The sequence below is a fragment of the Archocentrus centrarchus genome, chromosome 2, assembly GCF_007364275.1.
Source record: "Archocentrus centrarchus isolate MPI-CPG fArcCen1 chromosome 2, fArcCen1, whole genome shotgun sequence".
Taxonomy (NCBI): domain Eukaryota; kingdom Metazoa; phylum Chordata; class Actinopteri; order Cichliformes; family Cichlidae; genus Archocentrus; species Archocentrus centrarchus.
This window is the reverse complement of record NC_044347.1, coordinates 21,451,530-21,473,870: the sequence shown is the minus strand read 5'-3', so window position 1 is coordinate 21,473,870 and position 22,341 is coordinate 21,451,530. Positions and strand designations below refer to the sequence as shown.

Sequence of the window (22,341 nt, the reverse complement as noted above, 5' to 3'; positions counted from 1 at the left end):
TCGGCCACAGACATCAGTAAATGTCGTGTTATTATACCGATATCAGTCAACAAGCATCCATTACAAATCACACTATAACAGTGATCTATGACTGGGGCTAACATGCTTTCATTTACACATAAACAAATGATTTTATGGTTTTTCTTTTAAATATAAAACATTTCCAGGCCTGTATACAGACTGATCAGCCTGACTAACTGGCCCTGCGTCACAAGACAGCAATCTGATCTGACTTCCTCCTCCCTGACTCTCATTTCTATACCTTTGTAGATGTTTTCAGATCAGACAGACTGAGGCTGTGGAGGGGGGGTGAAATCAAATGGATCAAATGAAATTTGGCATGGTTTGCACTGGCAAGACAGTGCGTGTGCACGCATTTTGTCTGCGTATGAGGAGGCCTGTTTAAGGAACGGTAGCAGTGGGGGTCTCCTAGGGGGCTCATCAAAGCGTCCCGCATTCACTGCAGCCCCACATTAGGCTCAAGTCAGTGCCTCATTGTGTCTGTGTGAATGACCCTGAGGGGACACCGACTCCTGCTGCGCTGCATACATTCCCCTCCACATGTTTGCTCTGCCCAGGGTGTGGCCCAGTTCGGGAGGATTACACTGAGGAATGCAGCCGAGCCCATCTTTTAAAACAAGAGAGGAGAAGCAAACTGAGGCCATGGGCATAAAGTTCACGTTCACTGAAGCTTCCTACGTGAATTCAAATGAACTGAGCTCGGGGGGAGTTATGGTCAAGTCACAGAGCCCTTAAACTTAAAAAGAGGTCTTTGGGACGCATTAGTGTTTATGTTTCACTGTCTTGACAGGTTTATCTGGAGTAAGAGATTAAATCAAGGTTGTAGGCACATTTCCCTTGAATCCTAACAAGAGTCTTTGATAACTGGCTTAAAAATTTTGCTCTACTTTCCTCCCTCGAGAGAGCCGTCCCTTGCAGACAGGAAATGTCCTTACATTCCCACCTTCACAGCTTTACTCCTGTACTTGTGCCCTCTTAACCATTTAAATATGAACACCTTCCCTTCTTTCCAAGTTCCCTCGCTTCTTTATTTACTGGTTTGAGCCGTCCCACGCCCTCCAATAACACACTTAGAGCATGCTCTTTTAAAGCAGAGTCCGGATTAAGATGTTCTTACTAAGTGAGGGAAACCAGGGCGCTTCGTCCCCATGGGGACTGTGCCGAGCTTGTGATACAAATGAGAAAACACTCTGCACACCTGAAAGTAGTAGCTTTTATTGTCTGTCCTGCTTCACCGCTTTCTTTTTGACAACTGCAACTTGACGAAACATGATCGCGCCGAGATGCAGCAGGCCGCCCCCGCCCCAACTCCCAGACTACCGGAGCTCATTCAGGCGTGGTGGTCACCTGGTAAAATGTTACTGGTGCAAAAAAAATGTGGGGGAGGAAATCTAAACATACCACATAGTCAGGCATCTGATCTGTTTTTGTAAAGGCTTCAAAGTCTTATGTTCTTTGAAAGCATCTTAAAAGGCTGTTAATTTTCTGCAGCATCAAAAATAGCTAATTATTATACATGTGCATGTTATGCAATAAAAAGAAACAAAAGAAAAAAAAACATCCTAACAAGTCAAATATGGTCAGAGGCAGCACTAGGCAGAGAAACTCAAGCACTGACATAGGGCTGATGTCTAATGTCTGCACAGTCAATGTGACATCATCACATGACCGGCGTGATTGCATTTACTCCATTATGGTAGGTATTCTCGCTCATTTACTACCCTGCCGCCCTCATCCACTCATCACTACCATCACCACCACTCTATGATGGTTTCCATGGTCACGGCGCAACAATTATCAAAGAGCTTAAAGGAAATGGATTGAACCACAACACATCTCTGCAACTACTGGAGACAAAGAGCTGCCGCTCTTGATTTTCTGTCACGTTTCGTCACGAACTAAGTCAAAGTAGCAACGGACGAAATGATGGGACAAATCAAGTTTCAGATGACTGCGCTGAATCAAAGTTCTTGATCTGACTTACTGATAGAGCTCCACATTTATATAGTTCAAATCAGCTATCTGTATGGAGGTAATCTGCTGCTGGTAATCTGCTCTACAACGATTTGCATTCATATATAAAATTTTAATGTCGTGTTGTGTCTGGCAGCCACCAAACCTGTCTGAACTTGTTTCATTTGAATGGCATTTTCCTAATGCACAAGATAAAGCAGAGATAAGATTGTTAACACCACTAATGTATCGCAAAGCCACTAAAACTATGGATCTGGACAGTTCTGGAGAAGAGCTGGCTTATAATTGGTCCCGTAGCCAAGTTGGAAATCTGACACACGGTTGAAAAAAAAACAGTTGACATATCTGAACAGCTCCCACTGCGAGGTCACCACTCTCACATGTTCATGTCAGGTCTCAATCGAAATGGATGATACTTTATAACCCCTCTCATGCACGCTGACTAAATGTTGGTTCATCTTTAGCCGGACACGGATGAAGAAGCTTCTATTTTTGAGAGATGACAAGTGTATCATAGAAGGGCTATTTCTAAAACCAACAGAGTAAAGCAGAGAACAAAAATAATTCTCTAGACGTTACACTACAGAAATGCTGAGAGCTTTACGAGTAACCGAGAAGGAGTGATCCCTCGTCACCGTTTAACCCATGCAAAGTGCACTAACGGAAAATGCAAAACCAGATATTTTAGATAAGTTAAACATGTGCACGTGTCTGTTTGGTCACACTACAAACATCCCCCTCTAACCTAGCCATGCATTTGCCGCAAACCTATGGTGCGGTGACTTCACTGCCTGCTGGAGAGTCAGATTATTAGAAATCTGAAAAGCCGTGTTGTTCTTCAGGTCTCTTGGGTAAAGATGGACACAATAGCAATAACTAAATTATGCTCTCAAATGCACGTTATATCCAGCAGAAATACAAGGCATTCAGGTCTTACCACTTACTTGCAAGCAACTACAGGAGTCATCCTCCTTTTTTAAGCAGCCCTGCTTAAAAGAATTACATCTTTTAGAAACTGCATTACAAAAGACAACTCAAAAAAGTCAGAGACACCTGTATTTTACATAGTACCAAGACACAAGTCATTAGATTTTTTTAAAACACTGTGCAACCAAAAGTAAAATATGCGCAAGAAAATTAAGGCATAAGGATTCATTCAAAATAAGCACCGATATGAAGATAAGAAGCAAATTCTTTTATTTTGGTAGTGGACTGCAAAATTTAAGATAAGACTATATGATGGTTCAACAAAGAGCCACTGTGGGCACAGGAGTGTTTTTGGAAACTGAAAACAACAACCAGAACAGAAGAATTCCTTGGAATGCTTGCCTACCGCTGCTTGACAAGCACAACAGCAGTGCTACACCTCCTACTCTGCTCCTTTCTTGAGCGTTACGTGTTTATGAAAAAGACCGTTCTGATCATTGGCCAAGTCATGCCTGGCAGCACCCAACCCTGGCACGATAACCCTATCAGATGAGAAGACCCAGGAAGACGATACGGGCGTAATGGGGGGGGAAATCAGCTTGCCATGGAGTGAAACACACTTCCTAATGCATAATAAACCTTTCATTCTCTTGTCACGAGGAAAGTCTTTGCGAGAGAGGGGGTGAGTTGGAGTTAAAAGTACAGAGGAATCCTGTATTCTCCTTCTGTCAGTGGGTTGGATGGGGAAATGGGCGCGAGAAAGGCTGAAATTGTGTCTCTTTGTCTGTACGTTTAGCTATTTAGCTGCATTAGGATTTTAGCTGGGTTGAGAAGCAGTCTTCGATGACACCAGAAGACCCTAAACGAACTAAATTACAGGCAGTCTGCCAGACAAGTCCAGGCAGTAAATGCAAGAAACATTGCTGTTTTCCTATAACCCTGCAGTGTGATGCAAACATATTAAAGAAGGAAAAGAGCCCAACCAAAAACCTCTATATCCCATGTCATCACACTCATTTTGGGATAGATTTTTAAACCCCTCCCCAAGCAGTCAACCAGCACTTCTAAGCCTTTCTAGCTGGCAACAAACAGCAGTTTCAGCAGTGTGGTGGCAGGCTTATATATTTGTTATAGTTCCAGTCTATGCTTATCAAAGTGAAGCTATGATAGGGAGGTGTGCTTACCATTATTCTGGGCTAGCATGAATTTGCATGTCACTGTTCTGAGTTCTCCCTATACATTTAGATAGGAGCGTCAGAAGAACTGCCCCAGAGGTTTTGTGGGTAAGTGAAAAGACTTACTTTGTAGATGGACTTTGATCAGGCCACAAAAGAAAGAAAGACACTTCTGGCCACTGTGGTCAAGAATCACTTGAACAGACAAATGAGAATCAGTTGAGAAAGCTTTTAGTCCCTACCATGGAAACCTTAAAGTGTTCTGTGCAAAAACTATCAAGACTGTCAGTAATAACATAAGTCATAATATAAAGGCATTTTTAAACAACAGCATGTCATTCATGGTAGTAGAGAACAGGGGTTGTAGTACAACTTGAGGCTCTGACAGATATCCCAAGTGCACGCATAAGCTTTTCTTTTATTCTACAGATTAAGGCAGAGCTGAAGGATGAACTGTCAGTGGTCTGACTCAAAGCCAGTGTTTACATAGGAAATGTCACTGAGCATAGTCTAAACTAAACATAGTTTGTGGCACTAGTATGAGGTTGAGTTCTAAGGTCATTTTAGTTCCACTCAGCCAGGAATGCCAACTTGGAGTTGTTAAGGAAATCATAGCGATTGCAGAGATTCCACGTTAGGCTTAACCTTGCTTGGTGCAACAACAAATCAGTCCTGATTAGAGTCAGCTTTTTGCTCATTAAACCATCACGGCATAAGAGCTCAGATGATCTGGCAGCTGGGAAAGAATGTCACTCAGTGGCTGACTGCAAGCAAGAGAGAGCCTCACGATAAGCAAGGTCTTAGCCAAGGAAGGAGCTGGGAGCAACATAAGAGCAGTTCGTTTTTTTTTACTGGATCAAATAAATAAGTGATCACGAGCAACTTGTAATGAAACAGAGCTTTTACACATTTTGCTACGTGTTTCAGGAAGGGCTGCGATCGTGATCCATTAATTTTTATTTTTAATGTTTAGTGAAATGTGCCACTCTAGGAAAACCACTCTCTGCATGACGTAGTCTAGTCTTTTGGCACGGACCTCATACACAGCCTTGAAAAATGTGAAATACACATTACACCACACATTATACTGTTCTAAATGTGAAATGCAGCTACAGTTCATACCTAAAAAAAGACAACATCCTCACAGTTCTAGTGTTCTGCTCTAGTTTCTTTGGCTATTTATCATTGTCACATGTGTTTTTTTTAGTTCTTTTTTAACCCCCCTGCACAGCCTGAAAATAATAAGGGTGCTCTTGGATCTTATTTGCAGTGTGAGGGGGGCATGTGTGAATCGACCTTGTTATGTTTGGGTTGACATTAAAGTCTCTGGTGCTGAGCTAATTTAAGTGATGTTTTACCACTATGAAAACTGTGTAATAAAATATGCTTCAAACATACAAATGATAACAACTTAACTTCAGATAAGAGGGGGGTCAACGAATAACTACAAGCCTTATTAAAGGGATAAACACTTCAGCGTGGCTTTGAGGCTTCTAGTGGATTTCCACTGAACAAAATGTAGTACAATGTAATGCCGCACATATTCCATCCATGTATTCAGTCTGGCAAAAAAAGCAGATTATCCACATTTTGAAGAATGTAACGCCTCTTCTTGGATCTGTGTAAACCAATATTACAAAACAAGCAGTGACTGTTGTTTGTTGGTTGCATGTGACAGCTGACATGCATCCAGGAATAGAAGCCCCGGAGTGACTCAAGGCGATCAGATGTTCACCCACAAGTACTAGTGATGGAGAAGACACGGTAATATTAGAAGAACTGCCCGTGTAAAAAAAAAAAACAAAACAAAACGCACACACATGACAAAACCTCTGTGGCCTTTCGCTTCATAGGTCAGACTGGTCAGCTAACAGCAGCGCAGCATGGGGACATGACACACACGCTAATCTGAGCACATCACCTCCACCCGCTGACCATTAGAGAGCACAAAGCTGTAATGTTTTATGTCAGCTGTTATGTTGCTTCTGGAGAGATGTAATCCAAGCACTCAGATCTAGTTTACATCACATGACAGATATAAACTAACAAGTAGATACAATGATCATTTCTGCATGCCAGGGACCGAAGGCAGCAAATCAGCCTGATGAAATCCTAGGCATCATGAGCAGAACGCTGCAGTCCTTACCTTTAACGAGTCAAAGCAGGCGATCACTCTCCCATTCTCCACCTGGCAGCTTTTGGGTGGGTGGGCAAATTTGCATTCTTCATCGCTGCGCGAACAAGTCCCGCGTTGAAACTGCCGGCACACTTCCAGGGTCAGCCATTTTGTGTCCCGTATAGAGGCAATGTTTAGAGCCATGTCAACAGCACTGGCTGTAGAGCCGGGGTGGAGCTGAGCCACTTGGTTTATTGAGGAGGTTATCCTCTGAGGAGGAGTGCTCCAGTTAAAAAAAAAAAAAAAATTAAAACACACACACACAAAAAAACCCCAAAACAACTAAAAGCGATGGAACATGTAGCTATAAATGATCTGTTTCAGGTCAGTGGATCAGGCTTGTCCTTGCAGATGGGAAAGCAGAGGTAATGGACTGGCAAAGTCTCTGTGACCTGAGCATGGGAGTGCACTATGGCGCTATTGTGGAGTTTGTCAGTCAAACAGCTAATTTTTTAATCAATCAGCAAGTCTCAGGTGTGAACCTCTGAAAAGGCAGAGGGGGCATGCTCGGAGACAAGCTCTAGTCGATGCACCAACGTCCCCAAAATGTCCTCTGTATGAGTGATGATATCTTTGCAAGGGGTGGATATCGGGGAAGATAGGTGGGGTTATTTTGAGGTACAATGGCACAGTTCAGGATGATACAAAGTTTGTGGCTTTTTACTGTTACTCTCTCTGAGCTTTGGCACCTTGGCCAGCTATGCAGCAGCTCCACCAGCTCTTTACTTTTCCTTCACACAGATCACAGGCAAGGGCAAACCTAGGGTCAATGATGCTTGCAGCTGAGCTGTGTCCTGTCACTGCAAAAAAAATCCGGAGCTCTTCGGAAACACTCAGTAATCTTCAAGTAGGGATGTTGTCTCACAAGGCACTTTCTGTCAGTGATCTGAAATTGAGAAGTGAAAAAGAGAAAAGCAGAGACAAGAGACAAACAGAGTGAGGCTATTTTCACAGTGAGAAAATGGCTTGCTAAATATGATGGGCAACGATTTATCTAACAGGCTTCAGCAGGCATTAACAGTGTTTGTTTTATGCACGTCAGTCTGAATTTCTGTGTATGCTGCCCCAGAGGAGTGCTAGCTCCTAAGGGGAGACGGCTGATAAACCAGAGAAAAGGCAGTTAAAAGGTTATTCAGAAACCATATGAGTCTAAGTCCCACAGTCACTGCTGTGTGCCTTTGTATGGGGTGACTACAAGCCCACTGGATTTCCAACATATTGCATACAAAGTGGTGAATGGCAAAAGCCTCTGTGCTATGAGACAGTGGACAAGAACGCAGAGTCAGAGCAGAGATAGAAAAAAAGCCCCGGGGTCCAACCCACCCTGTAGAGCCATGCACAGAGGGACGGTTCAGCCAATAGAAAACCGCGAAGAGCAGCACTATTCCGGGCAGTCATCCAGCAGCCGGAGAGGGACCGAGACAGATGCATATGCCAGTGCCAGACACGATTATGACGCTACCCAGTGTCCGGCAATATTCACTGGTCTCCCACCATCCAAATTAGGTACCGGCTCATTGACGGCAGCCTGTCAATTTACATTCACGGGAGGGAACGTGTGTCTGTGTGTGTGCTGCCTGTCTCATCCTGTAAGGACACTCGTCCCTGTGTCTGGCTGTTGTCTGGGGAGTGAGGAGGGACAATTGGTAGAGCAACAATATGGGGAAGTGACCTTTAGTTTGAGCGTATGAAATCCATTACGGAGCTACTGCGCAGGGAGCTCTTTCTTTGGCACATCTGGAAATATTTTTCTACTAAATGAGGGCGGGAAAGGGGCTGAGGACACAGACTGAGGGAGGAGAAAGAGAAGGGCTGTAAAAATATAGAGTTCTGGTTAAAAGATTACCCCCACTGGAAAACATCTTGACCAATTTCACAAGGTGTATGAAAGGCTCCACTTGTTAATGTTGAGAATTGTACACCCATGTTTGCACAGTTTACAGAACAAGAAATCCTTCAGACGTGTCCCCGACAAACAGCTGCCCTACAGGTGTACTGCATAGTACTTCAGGTACTAACAGAACACAGAGGGCTGAAGCCAGATGTACTTAATTTTATTTTATGTCAAAAATAAAGAGAAGCTCAAAAAAGACCATATGGAGAATCTCATTTATCCATAATTTCCCCCCTGTTATTTGTTTCAGTCGTATAGAAAGGTAGATTTTTCTTATGCTCCCCCTGAAATTACCCACCAACCTTTGTCTAGCTAATCTTATTGTCCCACTTCAGAGCTGATCATGTGAAATGAGATCAGAAGCTTCCTCGCCTGATCATACTGACGCCCAGGCTCCACTCTCGGAGGCTAGATTTAATTTCACATCATCACCCCAGGGAGAGAGCCAATCGCTGCAAAAGAGACAGTCAGGTAAGAATCATGTCAGATCTGACCTTTAACAATTAATCCCTTCTTATTTTTAGGAGCCATAAGAAGTGTGTGATCAAGCTAACCTACTTTGTCAGAGAGTGTGAAGGGATGATGGCGCCATTTCTCTATGAAAGGACTTTGAAAGGTGGAGCAAGTTGTGCTGAAATGGTTGGGGAACATAGCCACCAGTCATTTTTCTATTTAAAGCAGGGGTTTACGGCAATCAAAGCTTTGATGAAAAGAAACAGCCTGACAGTGTGGATAACGGTTGGTCAGGGTCATCTGAACACTCCGAGGGGTCTCAACAGGCAACATTCAAACAATGTTTGCCAAGAAAGAAATTCAAAACAAAATAGTGAGGACTAGAGATCAAAAAGAGCCTTACGTGGGTGGTAGTAAGACTAAAAAGAAGGAAAAAGAAAACATGAAGAAACATGAGCAAAAGTCTGTTCTGATACTGTATAGAACTGCAGTTTTATGCAGTATTACTGAGGTTCAAGGAAAAAACAATTTTTTTTTTCAGTTTCGATCTTCCATAGAAGGTGCCTCCAGAGTCGATGATTAGCCAGACCACAAAACATATGAGCCTATCGTGTTATTGCATTGACATATTTCAACTCAGTTGTGGCATATATATCTACACGCTGTACTGGTAAAAAAAATTTAGGTAAGACTTCTTGGCTCAACCATAAATAGAAATTTGATCAGGTCCTCCATCAAGATTAAGCTCGTAATTAGAGCCCGACTGATATGTCGTGGGGCCGATATATCAGCCAATATTAGCCATATGCCCATATAACAGTATCAAGATTTATAACGGACAATAAATCTTGGAGTCATTTTTGACCAGGATATGTCCTTCAATGCACATATTAAACAAATATGTAGGACTGCTTATTTGCATTTGTGCAATATTTCTAAAATTAGAAACATCTTTTCTCAGAGTGATGCTGAAAAGCTAATTCATGCATTTATTACTTCTAGGCTGGACTATTGTAATTCATTATTATCAGGCTGTCCTAAAAGCTCCCTGAAAAGCCTTCAGCTGATCCAAAATGCTGACAGGGACTAGAAAGAGAGAGCAGATTTCTCCCATATTGGCTTCTCTTCATTGGCTCCCTGTTAAATCTAGAATAGAATTTAAAATCCTTCTCCTCACCTACAAGGTCTTGAATAATCAGGCCCCATCTTATCTCAAAGATTTCATAGTCCCATATCACCCCAACAGAGCACTTCGCTCTCAGACTGCTGGCTTACTTGTGGTTCCTAGGATACTTAAGAGTAGAATGGGAGGCAGAGCGTTCAGATTTCAGGCCCCTCTTCTGTGGAAACAGCTCCCAGCTTGGATTCAGGAGACAGACACCCTCTCTATTTTTAAGATTAGGCTTAAAACTTTCCTTTTTGATCAAGCTTATAGTTAGGGCTGGATCAGGTGACCCTGAACCACCCCTTAGTTTTGCTGCTATAGGCCTAGGCTGCTGGGGCGTTCCCATAATGCACAGTTTCTTTTCATTCACCTTATTTACTTTGTTTATACTCCACTCTGCATTTAATCAGTAATTGTTATTAATTTCTGGCTCTCTTCCACAGCATGTCTTTTTTTTCTCTCCCTTCAGCCCAACCGGTCGCAGCAGATGACTGTCCCTGAGCCTGGTTCTGCTGGAGGTTTCTTCCTGTTAAAAGGGAGTTTTTCCTTCCCACTGTCACCAAGTGCTTGCTCATAGGAGGTCGTTTTGACTGTTGGGTTTTCTCTGTATTATTGTAGGGTCTTTACCCACAATATAAAGCGCCTTGAGGCGACTGTTTGTTGTGATTTGGTGCTATATAAATAAAATTGAATTGAATTGAAAATGAAAATTTAAAAAGTAGAGATCGGAAGAAGAGATCGGAGAAACACCCTTCAAGCATATTATGAGTGTTGATGTTGCTTACTTTGTCCACAAGAGGGCACTCTGCGACACAACCAGCTGATGTGAACACAGCCAAATGTTTAGCAGACAAATAAAAATGACTAATATATAACTAAATAAAGGAAATAATCAAGAAAAGCAGCCCTAGTAGCATTTTTAAACAGACAGTACATGTGCTTTGTTAGTGTAACCTTATAAGAGATGGGATGTCTAACAGTGAAGTGATACTGCCATAAATGCTAGCTAATGCTAGAAACTCTTTAGTGGTGACGACTGAGGACACGCTTATATTCCCAAAACATACCAAAGCCTCTGCTAGAAAGTAAACTGTCATCATGAGGGGGGTGAAACACTTATCTGTGTCATATAATTACACCCGGTCCTAAGACCACGAGAAACTCAAGCACATAGCAGAAATAAATTGCTTTGCGATAATAACTACTATGGAAAACTCTAGCCTAAGTCAAAGGCGGTGCACACAGTGTAAATTTAGGCTGCTTTGACAATCCTTAACAGTGTGACTCTGTCATGTTTCAAGCTACCTTAGCTTCTGCTCTTGCATTACACCAAAATGCAATATGACTTTGTTTACACTGAGCTGAGTAGTCACACTTTGAGGACAATGCTACTGATATGAAAGGACGGAAGGGCAGATGGTCAGCAGGTAGGAAAGATCCACACAGCATGTTCTGTGCAGTGGATGTCTACCAAACACTAAATCCTTTTAATACCATTTCAAGGTAAAATTTGCATTAGAGACGAGCCTTTGTGCAGACCCTCATGGCTGAACCAGTCTGTGTTTCTGCAGATCTGCGCCCTTCCAGGGGCAGAAAATTGCATTGTTGCTTTTGTTCTACAGAAATGAAGCCCGTGTGAAGGACTAGTATAATAATGTGGCCCGAACAACACAGAAATATATTCTATTTCAATGTTACTGTAATAAAATGGATGCCGTTTTTTTTTTTATATACCCAATACCCAGAGTGCATGAATGTTAATAAGACTGTTCACTTTGTTTTCACTTGGTGGCTAAATCTGAAATTCTGAGTCCACCATCCTGTTTCAGCCAGAAAGGGCCAGATTTTAAGTGAAACCCAAACTAAAAAATTCTACACATTAGTGTATATGTTAGTAATCTTTAGTTCCTGCGATGGTGCGAGAAGATTTTATCCCCTCTTTGTCCTGTACAAACAGTGGTCAGACAGGGTGACCTAATAAAGCAGGATAGAGATGTGAAGAAAAGCACCACAGTACTAGACTTTATGGATTACTGACGCTTACCAAGGCCAGCTGGCTGAGGCATTATCTTGGTCAGTCTGCTTAATTGAATGAGAGTCAGAGAGACTGGGGTGTCTCGAGTGAAAGTCATGGGCTTGACCTCTGAATACCACGTATGTAACCCATTATTCTGGTATCTGTGTGCACTGGCTGTGCTGTGCAGTTTATCTCCAACTGCATGTATTTGTTTAGGACAGACGATAAGCTGCCTGGTTCCTATTGGTCCTAAGCTTTGTGGAAAACGTTTTCCATGGCATCAGCCAGGTGTTGCTAGCAAAATAAAGTCAAAATACAAATGACTGTGACAGATGAGTGCATGCAGGGTGCTTAAGTGGCTGAATTTCCATTTATTCCCATTTTGTGCTGGCAAACTGCAGTTGCATGGCCATTTGCATGGCCAAGAGGAACAAGTGGTCAATGTTTTTCAAGACTGTGGAGAGAGGGCCTCATTGTAGAAGGGAAATAGGAAAATGTTCAGTTTCCAGTGAGTAATGGAAAATGAGTGAGCCTTTTAGTTAAGGCTTTATCAAAATGTTCTCTATTCCTGAAAAACCTAACCGAGCCGTCAGTATGACATCATCGTCATGTTCCTTTGCGAAATGTTCCTTTGCATCTTCCAGAGAGGATCAAGAGCAGGGCTATAACCTGTAGCCTAATTCGTATTTAATACTATGGAGGCTCTGATGCTTATGAAATTGTTGTTGGCATAAGCTACAGATCCTTGAGTTCAATATCATCAAATGACATTAGTGATAAGGATGGGTTAGTGAGCTCAGCAGAGGCTATACCCAGACTAAGCTACTGTTCAGAGGCAACAGAAGAAGCATTTCACAGAGTCAGCAGATAGGTATGTCCCATATCATAATAGCCTTAGCTAAACCACACTGACCCCAATAGCCCTGCTCATGGTATGGGACTGGGCTCTCTCCTCTTGTCATCCGTGGTCCCCTTCATAACTGAATGTCCATCCATCCATCCATCCATCCTCTTCTGCTTATCCTTTTCAGGGCCGTGGGGGGGGCTATATTTTTATAACCACTTAATTAGAAACAGGAGAAAGTTTCAGTAGATTTGACTGATCTCGACTCCTGTGCTCAGTAAATGGATTTGTTTTCCTGCTGAAGTGAACCTGTCCACTCCCCTGGTTAGCTACAGGGACCCAGGCAAGTCAACTAATTATTGTGCAGCTGGCAGCTGTTGGTGAACAGTGCTGTTGAGATAAATATGATGATTAACAGCATGTCCAATCCTACTCCGTGTAGTGAAGCCGACACAAAGTGCACCTACTGCAACTGGAACAAGTTAAAATCTTACTTGAGCACTTGAAAACACAAGAGCTCAATGATTCAGCAAACTCACCCTTGTATCACAGATCAATTAGAAGAGCTCTTTTATGCGGAGCACTAAATCCTTCTAAAAATCATCTCGTGGTTCACTTTATATCAGTGTGAGAGAAAAGGGATTTCTAGCTGACGAAGTCTTGAAATAAGGACATGTCTGAGATTTAGACTCCATTCTTTTCTCATCAGGAAGGGCTGGACTGATGTTCCACTTTAGAAAACACCCACTTCCCCTTGATCTACAGCCAGATGCATGACACCACTCTGGCCTTTTCCATACAGGCAATGATGTCCACTGCTTGGCCTCCACTGGCCGAGCGTCTATTGCAAAGCTAAATCTAGACAGACAGCGGAAAAGCTAAAGACACGTCAACTATGCCTCATCTAACTCAAAGGTTAATTATGATGTGGGTCTTATTAGAACTGTGAACTTCCAGCTCATTCGGGCCGTCAGCTATTTGTGTCCACAACACTGGCCCGTGCTCTTTACAAACAACCTTTGCCTGGGGAAATTTGCACAAGAGTCATGAGGAAAAACTTACACAAAGTGAGCAGTGACAGGACAGATGCCACACAATAGGAAAGTTTTTCTCAAGGCAGTGAAAAATATGCAGCCCATGTGGCAAGAAGGAGCTCTTGACATTTGTACAGAGGAAGGGGCAACTGCTGTGATAATGCCTCCTCCCGCAGGAGTCGAAAAAGAGAAAGTCCATTAACAGAGCTGAAAACTGCAATGAGGACAGTTGCTGCGTGGCTGCGAGCTCCCAGTGCTCCTACGCATTTATCCCACTCTGTCTGCATTTTCTTCCCTTTTCCTTGTTTTTAAGCATTGCACTCTTTCTCTCACACAGATAAAACATTCCCTCTGGTCCCTCCCCACCCAGACTGGTATGCAGCGCACTGCAGCAAAACTCCTGAAAAAAATCCTGAAAAGAAAAAGAAAAAAAAAAAAAAAAAAAAAGAAAAAGCCAGCCAGTATGACGGTTCTTTCCCACCTCTTTTCACCGGGGGTCCCGTAGCTCTGTGTCTGTCTGTCTGTCTGTCTGCTGTCCCAAACGCAGGAGGCGCCCGGTGCTTCTCTGACACGGAGCTACAGTGCAGCTCTCCCCTCAGCCTCAGTGGCAGGAGTTAATGACCATGTGTACTGCTGTCATTCCTCACGAGCTCCCAGCTGCTTCTGCCGGAGGTCCATGCCTAGACAGGGATTTTTCTCTCAGTGTCTCTTTCTCAGCCACCGAGCAAGCGAGCGAGGCAGGCAGGCGGGCGGGCAAGCAGGCAGGCAGGAAGCAAAGAGTGTCTACTCCAACTATCTAGCTGAAACACTTCCAGCCAACCCCTCCGACACCCCTAAAGCCAGCCCCTTCCTGCCCACCAGCCTGTGGCAAGGACCTGCCCCTTAACATTCTCAGCCAATGAAACAAGAGCTACTGCGATTCTGTGTCTCTCTATTGGAAGAGAGCAGACTAAGTGATGGGGTAAAAACTGCTTTACAGTAACAACCCCTGAATGCTGATCTTAAAAGGTATTTCCCCAATTTCATCCCCCGCTTAACTATCACATTATTTATTATTTATTTCTTGTCTATTCTGGTCATAATATTTATCGTCACTCCTTGAAGTGCTTTCAATAGAGTATACATGAATATAAATTTTAGATGTATCTGAAATACAAAAAGGCAATGATCAAAGTGTAGCTGCAGATGTATGCTAAATATCAGGCCATCATCACCCCAGGTAACAGGATCACTACGCTTCCTCCCTCTCCCCACTCTCCCCTACCTCCCCTCAGCATCTGTCCTCTAAACTCATCTATGACATCAACCAGACAGTCAGTCTCTCCTCCTCTTCTCTTAATCATCTCATCCCCCCCCCTTGTCTCTTTATCCCCACCTGCATGTTTTTCCACATTTCTGTAAGCTATCTTTCAAGCTCTATTTCAATCCAATTCCTGAGTTTGCTGGACTGGAAAATTACACAGTAGTGAACATTTCTGTTATTGTTGTTGCATCAGAATTAGCTTCGAGAAAAGGGAGGGTGGGGGGGTGGGGTAACATGACGGTGGCTGGAATTGGAAGGTCCCTCTTCTCCCCTCCGCCCAGCTGATGACATGCTGGTTGGCATCATATGAGCCGTGAAACTGAAGCGTCACAGAACTGATGAGTCAGAGATCCAGCTTCATGACTTTTCGATCCAGATTCAATAGAACAGCTGTACCGTCTGTCTCTCTCTCACTCTCTCTCCGTCCATCCATCTCTCCCTCTCTATCTCTCACATACAAAGGTTGTGAATGACGTGGCAGCCTGGGTGTTTCGTTGACATCAATGAGGATAAAAATGCTTTACAGTTCCACAAGAAACAAACCTATTAGCTCTGTGATTAGGCTTTGACAGCTGATGCTCCACAGGCAAAACATTTGTCAAAATGTTGTGGGAAGACAGAGGCTGGGGTGATTAATCCCATTCAGCATGAAAAAGTGTCTACTTCAGCAAACGATGCTGAACACTGACGTCATCTTAGGGATCAGGGCACCTGTAGGCAAATAACACAGACAGGCGCCCTGCCGCTGCACGAAGCGTGGACTGGGAGGCGGGGAATGTCAGGCATTGCTAAAAGCAAAAGTGCCACCTTACACCCTCAGTGAATGTAGTCTCACTACTATCATGTGCACAATAGCAAGAGATCAAATAAGCACTAATGTTCCTAGACAGCGACAGCTGAACATTAGTTATAACCAGAATATCGAGTATAAAAAGCAAGAAGCAACTTGCTTGAAGTTGAACACTACTGATGAATGAAGCTTATTAATCTCTAACTTGCCTGCGACCAGCTTCTCAATGACCATAACTTAATAACTGTCAATAACTGCATAACAAGCCCTGCTCATTGCTAATTTCCACTGGCAGACCTCAGATAGCCTACCTCCTAAATAGATTTGTCCGACAGGAAAACAAACAAAAGCCTGGCAGCCAAACAAGCTGAGCTACTTCCTTCCCGCATGGTATCCCCTCCCCTCTTATTATCCCTGTCCTGTTTGACCCCAAACGGCTTGGCTCGCTCACACACGGCCAGATTTAGGATTCTGCGGCCCAAATCGCCTTCATATTCGAATACAAAAGGAGAATTCTGAAACAATGGCTAATTACAGAAAATGAAGAGTGATGGGTTATAAATGTGTTTGAACAATTCTCCCATAGCGCAGAATACTGTACTGTATTTTCTGTTGGTTACATGTGACAGAAAGGAAAAAAAAAGGGGGCTCAGAAATAGGGCAGCGAAGACAGATCAATGAAAAGGCAGCTGTCCTTTTCTATTATTAGCTGTAATCAAATATCAAGCAGGAAAGAGTTGTGCTTCCTTCCATTTGAAGCCCATTCCAGTCTATCACACGCCGAGTCGGCGTTTGAAAATATAGAAGAGCTTAATGGATGCATGAGGTCAACCAGGGCTTGTTTAAAATAAAATACACACCAAAAAAAGCCATTCAAGTACATTTCATTCTGACTGAACTCCTACTTTCTGGCAGCTAATCTAACGCTTGCTTCATGCTTTTTACAATTATTGGCCACATGTTAAATTTCTTATTATTCAAAGCCCATTTTCTAGCAATTACACTGTGCTGTTGAATGTCATGTCTCAATCTAACTTTATTAGACACAAACCAAACCCAGTTTACATATGAAAATAAAGACAGTGGTAGTCTCTTATGTGGTGCTGCTTTGCATCTTCACAGAGATTAATTATTGTAAATAACCTAACAGATCAGAACTTATTAACCTTAAAGGTGCAAAGGCTCCCATTAGGAAAAACTGCAGTGACTTAAAGTTTGCCTCCACTTATGTCAACAACCCATTAATCCAGGTAGCGCTTAATTTATTGCAAATGCAGAAGTAAGTTCATTGTATACTGAAATACGACATCAATGTTGTAGCCCCCAAAAAAAGAAAATCACCTGCAGAATTAATAATAAATTAGTTATTGTTGAATCTATTGTCAATAGGTTATGTTAGGTCATTTCTTATTCATAATGTCACATAAAGCCCTGCACTAAACCCTTCTAGATACACAGAGCACGGAGGTGCAGCGTCCATGCATTTGATTTATTAGGGAGCTTTCACTTGTTTTCATTAGCTGTCTGGGCACAGATTGGCAGCGAGCACTGCCGAATCATTTTTTATGATACTGGAGTAATACCATTAGCCACCTCTGCTGTTCCAAGGACTCACTACATTTACCATAACGCCATAACAAGTATGTAAAGCAGCACCAGAGGCGAGGAGTGCTAACATTACCTGCTAAGCTAACTACCTGCCGCTTACCTGATGACGAACCTGTCACATCCAGCTGCACTTCAGCCGCTACCAACAGCTTCCCGGGAGCGTTATTTCAGGTTGGTGCGGGACTCACGGTTCGGCACAGGACGGTCTTCGACTAACGCTTGTCACTATTGGCGTTCAGCAGCGAACTTTTTCGCTTTCCAAACAGATGTCAGTGAAAGTACGCTATCACTCGCTACACGCTAGCTCGCTAACTACTTTTAAGGCTAGGGCAGGAAGCAACAAGCGATTTTGACAGTTCGAGGAAATGTTGAATGTGATTCACTTTGGAGGGGGGTACTACTACGCTGTAAACGCTAATAACCTATTTATTATCAACTGTTTGAGCAATTGTTAGCTGCTACTAGAAGAAAAATTAAATTAAAGTGAAATGTTGCATTTTGCCAGTTTTAGCGTGAAATTCTACTTCTATTCGATCGAGAAGATACCCCCCCCACCCCCACCCTAACAGTAAATATGGTATCATCCAGACAAAGCAAGGGTAGGGGTGGGGGTGGCTGTTACCTAGGAAACAACAGTGAATCTCCCTCGGGTAAAAAATGTGGCCGCTGATTTATGAACCAGTGCCCGTCTGTCTGTCAAAGTAGCCTCCAATCGACAGGATGAAAACACTGAAGGCATTTGATAAAGCATATTACAGTTTATCCTGTAAGATGCTCTGGTAATCCAGATAAGTTCTAATACTTTTTGACTCCTATAACCTATTGTTTCTCGGATAAATATAATTTTTATTATTAGCATCATTTTTGGGATTTGTGCAAGAGTGATGTCAGGAATATTACTTACTTGAATAACACTTTCAATCAAATAATATATAGGTTTTATATATATATATATATATATATATATATATATATATATATATATGTACTGAATGCTGGTGCATTGATTCGTATAGGCTTATGCTGTTGACATTTCAGATCTGTTGAAAGAAATTCTGCAAAAACGATCATAAATCAGCCCATCGTCCCCCCTTCATGTGCTGCAGAGGAGCCTGCGCATCCCCAGCATTTTGCAGCGTAATTGCATACAGCTGGCTGGATTTAGCACTTTGTGACACACAGGGACCCGTTGTCAGCAAGGAGCGCAACGAGTCAACAAGGAGCAAGTCGCAAATATCCCCGGAATGAGCAGAGAGGCACAAATTTAGCCCCACTGACTGCTGCCCACGCCATGTGCTGCCTATTGAGCACATGAACAATGAACATAGCCAGATTGCAGACTGCCCTGTCAGGGCCAAGGCCTGCTTCAGTGGAATGCTGCTGGGGATAAAGGCATCACAGTTTGTCAGGAGGCAGCGTAATTAGTTGAAGATTTTATTTGTGGGCTATGGTTTGATGACAACTAATAGTCAGAAACATAAACAGTTGTGTTAAGTATGTATATTTATGTGCTCAAGTTAATATTTGCTATAATAATCTGGGGGGAGTCCGACTGGGAACTGCACATACTTTCAGATTGAATTACCTCCTGTCAGACACCGGTCATAACACAATTCATCATGTGACATTTAATACCATCACACTGCTGCCATCTTCATATTTACAAAGCATAATCTCAGAAGGGCAGCAGTAAAGGTCTCAAAGAGAACTGGGAGATTTCTCTTGATTTTCTTTTCTTTTTTTTTCTGAACTATAATGCGAACCCAGCCCGCTTCTGTTCTTGTCAGCATTTCATCAAAAGAAAATATCACCATTAGCTGGCATGCCCATCCGGCACGTTAGCTTTTCATCTGAAAATAACAAGCAGAAAAAGTAAAACATATCAAATCGCAGCGCCGCAATCGCGAGAACTTAGTGATTATGAAAAATTGCTCAGAAAGTTCAAGTTCAAACCCCCAAGACCTAAAGTATCGATCCCGATGCAGAGGAGGCATTTGTAAAAAGCAAAAAAAAAAAAAAATTGCTGCTGCTGGCATACTTTTTCTAAAAGTCCCTGAACACCCACACACTTCAAACACACTCACTGAGTGCACACTGGGCTCACGCTCATAAAAACACATGAATAAATACAGTGCAGGCAGCAAAAAATATCAGTTTAACAAGACGCTTTCTTTATTTGACATGTTTGAAATGAAGTTGGAGGTTGAAAAATGATGGAGGCGTAGCATTGAAGTGCTTCTGTCATTTTCTGCTCCTGTGTTATACAAGACAGAGTCATTTAAAGCCTGCAGTCTGTTGTATGAGTGCGAACGGCATTTTGGATGTTATAAAAAAAAAAAAAATCTGCTCAAACAGGTGGCTTCTTGTCAAAGGAGATGCCGATTCATCATAATTTATGATAAATTGATTTGGGGTGAATACAGATATCCCAAAATAAAGAGCTGAATGCACTCATGTACACATTTAAGCACATAATGTATTTTAAACAGGCACATATGCACACACAGGAGCAAAAAAAAAACAAAAAAAAAAAACCAACCCAAAGCAGATGTCTCTGTGTGTGCCGGGCTCATTAATGGGTTTTGACTCTACATTTGTTGCAGTAGCAGTCTGTAGAGTGGACCTTGGGATCAACTGAGGAGGCGTCAGGCAGAAAAACAACCGCAGTATCTACAGGACGCCACTGATAGTTTCTCTCACACAGAGAATAAAGAGACCGCTGTAGAAAACAGTTTGCCCCCGCAGACAGAAAACAGTAAACAGACACTCATACGGGGAGAATACATGATACATGCATGCACATTATCTGCAAAGCTCTGACTCTGAGGTGTTCTTGCATGTGCACGTGCACACACAGTGGGCAAAAAAAGCTCAGAGTCAAGGACAGTATTGATCTCCTTAAATGAGAACACACCTGATTATGAAAGCTTTTAACCCAAATGCCTAATGCAGCGCAGGTTTAATGGAAAGAGCTTAAAGCTGATACAAAGCTCAGCAGAGAGGGAGCGCTAGTCTGTGTGTGTGTGTGTGTGTGTGTGTGTGTGTGTGTGTGTGTGTGTGTGTGTGTGTGTGTGTGTGTGTGTGTGTGTGTGTGTGTGTGTGTGCGCACTCTCATTGAAGTGCAGTCAATTTGATTGATTGTTGAGAGATCACCTGGGCATTTTACTCGCACTATCACGAGGATTTTACTGATCAAAGAGGCCTAAGTAATGATGGATTGAAGATGGTCCTGCTGTCATTAAAAAAAAACAAAAAAAGGATCCCAAAAGCGTGCGCACTGCACTGGGCAAGGCTATTCAAAATGCTGAGAGGGAACCATTTCGTGGCAGACTCATTTGTTCACTGAGAAATGACCACTTATGCATCATCATAAATCATCTGCTGCAGCTGTTTGTTCATATTGCTCCATCCATTCCTCCTGGATGCCTTTCAGCATAAAGGCAGATGCTGCATAATCCATAATGAATCAGAAACGATGAAATTCACAAGAAAGTGAAACGTTTGACTCGCCGGGTTAATATGCTCCAAATGTTTAACAATTAGCTGTTATGTCAGATATGAAATGCATCCTCAGTAAACAGTGAGCCTGTGCATTTTACAGTCGTGGATGAGAAGACTGTTCATTTGAATTTTCAGATAAATGTGACTTCGTATGAAAATTCAAATGGAAAAAATGTACTTTTCACAATGTTTTTGTTGTTGTTTGTTTTACAGGGTGGTGTTCGGGAGGTGGGGGTGGGAACACTAGACAAATGAGGCTGTAACAATGTGGAGCCTTTCTGCTCATGAAGACCGTGAAACATGGCTAAAAAGCAGCGTGGAAAGCTAACAAATGGATTGTTTGTTGAGGTTTTGTTGAACTTTGGTGGTCGATATTTGGTGTGACCACCTTTATTCTTCAGCACAGCCTGAACTCTCTGAGGCAGCTTCGGGAATAGTTCTCCAGGCTTCTTGAAGGACATTCAAAGCTCTTCTTTGGATGTTCTTTTCTCTGTCAGCATGATCCCACACTGCTTCTATAATGTTGAGGTCCGGGCTCTGGGGAGGCCAATCCATGACTAATAGGGTTACACTATGTGTTTTTCTATCCAGGTATGCTTTTGCTACATTGACTGTGTTTGGGATCACTGTCATGCTGAAAAATGAAGCTGTTGCCAATCAGATGCCTTCCAGATGGTATTGCATGGTGGATCAAAATCTGATGGTACTTTTCTGCGTTCATAATTCCATCAATTTTGACAAGATCCTCAGCACCACTGGCTGAAATGCAGCCCCAATCTATGATGGAGTTTTAAAGATGGCTGTAGCCACTCACTGTTGGACCTCTCTGACCTCCTCCGTACAGTAATTTAAACCAAAGATTTGTTTCATCACTCCATCAGACCTGCTGCCACTGATTTTCAGTCCAGTACTTGTGCCATTTGGGATCCCTCAGCCTTTTCTCCCTGTTTCCCTTCCTAAAGAACGGCTTCTTGACAGCCACCCTTCCACTGAGACCATTTCTGATGAGGCTTCAGGGAACAGTAGATGGATCAGCTGAAAGGCCAGATGCATCTTTCAGGTTTTTGATGGATTTTTTTTCCTGTTTCTTAAGGACATGACTTTCAGATACTGTTCCTCCACTGTAGATTGTTTTTTAGGCCTGCCACTTCTTCTTTTGGCCTCCACTTGTTCAGTTTCCTCTGATTTTTTTTAAGCATGGCCAGATTTTCAGCTAATAGCTGTTTGGGAATCACCTTATTGGTGCAACAAATCCCATTGTATGCCAGCCAAACTGTATTATCTTTGGGATTGTTTGTAGAATCAGCAAAAGAAATGGGAACTAATTGTTTTTTTGCGAGTTAGGTGCCTTTTTATGTCCGAATGATCCATAGGGCAGTGTTAAAACAACACAAAACAAAGCAAAAATTTCTATGAAAATGGTCAGGTACAAAGACTGGACTGAAAATGAGTGAAAAGC

General features: G+C 42.6%; 1 protein-coding gene across 13 annotated transcripts in view; it reads right to left on the bottom strand.

Moving 5' to 3' along the window:
* LOC115794613 (muscleblind-like protein 2a) overlaps window positions 1–17,720 on the bottom strand; it is a 51,646-nt gene extending 33,926 nt beyond the window's left edge. For 8 of the 13 annotated variants that reach the window (XM_030750221.1, XM_030750268.1, XM_030750267.1 and 5 more), the window contains exons 1-2: window positions 14,162–14,470; window positions 6,244–7,159 (exon numbers count right to left, since the gene is read on the bottom strand). In XM_030750221.1, coding sequence (XP_030606081.1) covers window positions 6,244–6,417 — 174 coding nt within the window. In that variant the 5' untranslated portion in view covers window positions 6,418–7,159; window positions 14,162–14,470. Of the gene's footprint in view, window positions 1–6,243; window positions 7,160–14,161; window positions 14,472–17,481 lie in introns of those variants that run through there. The other 5 variants (XM_030750261.1, XM_030750253.1, XM_030750228.1 and 2 more) reach the window with 4 other exon arrangements.
* Between the last annotated feature and the right edge of the window lie 4,621 nt (window positions 17,721–22,341).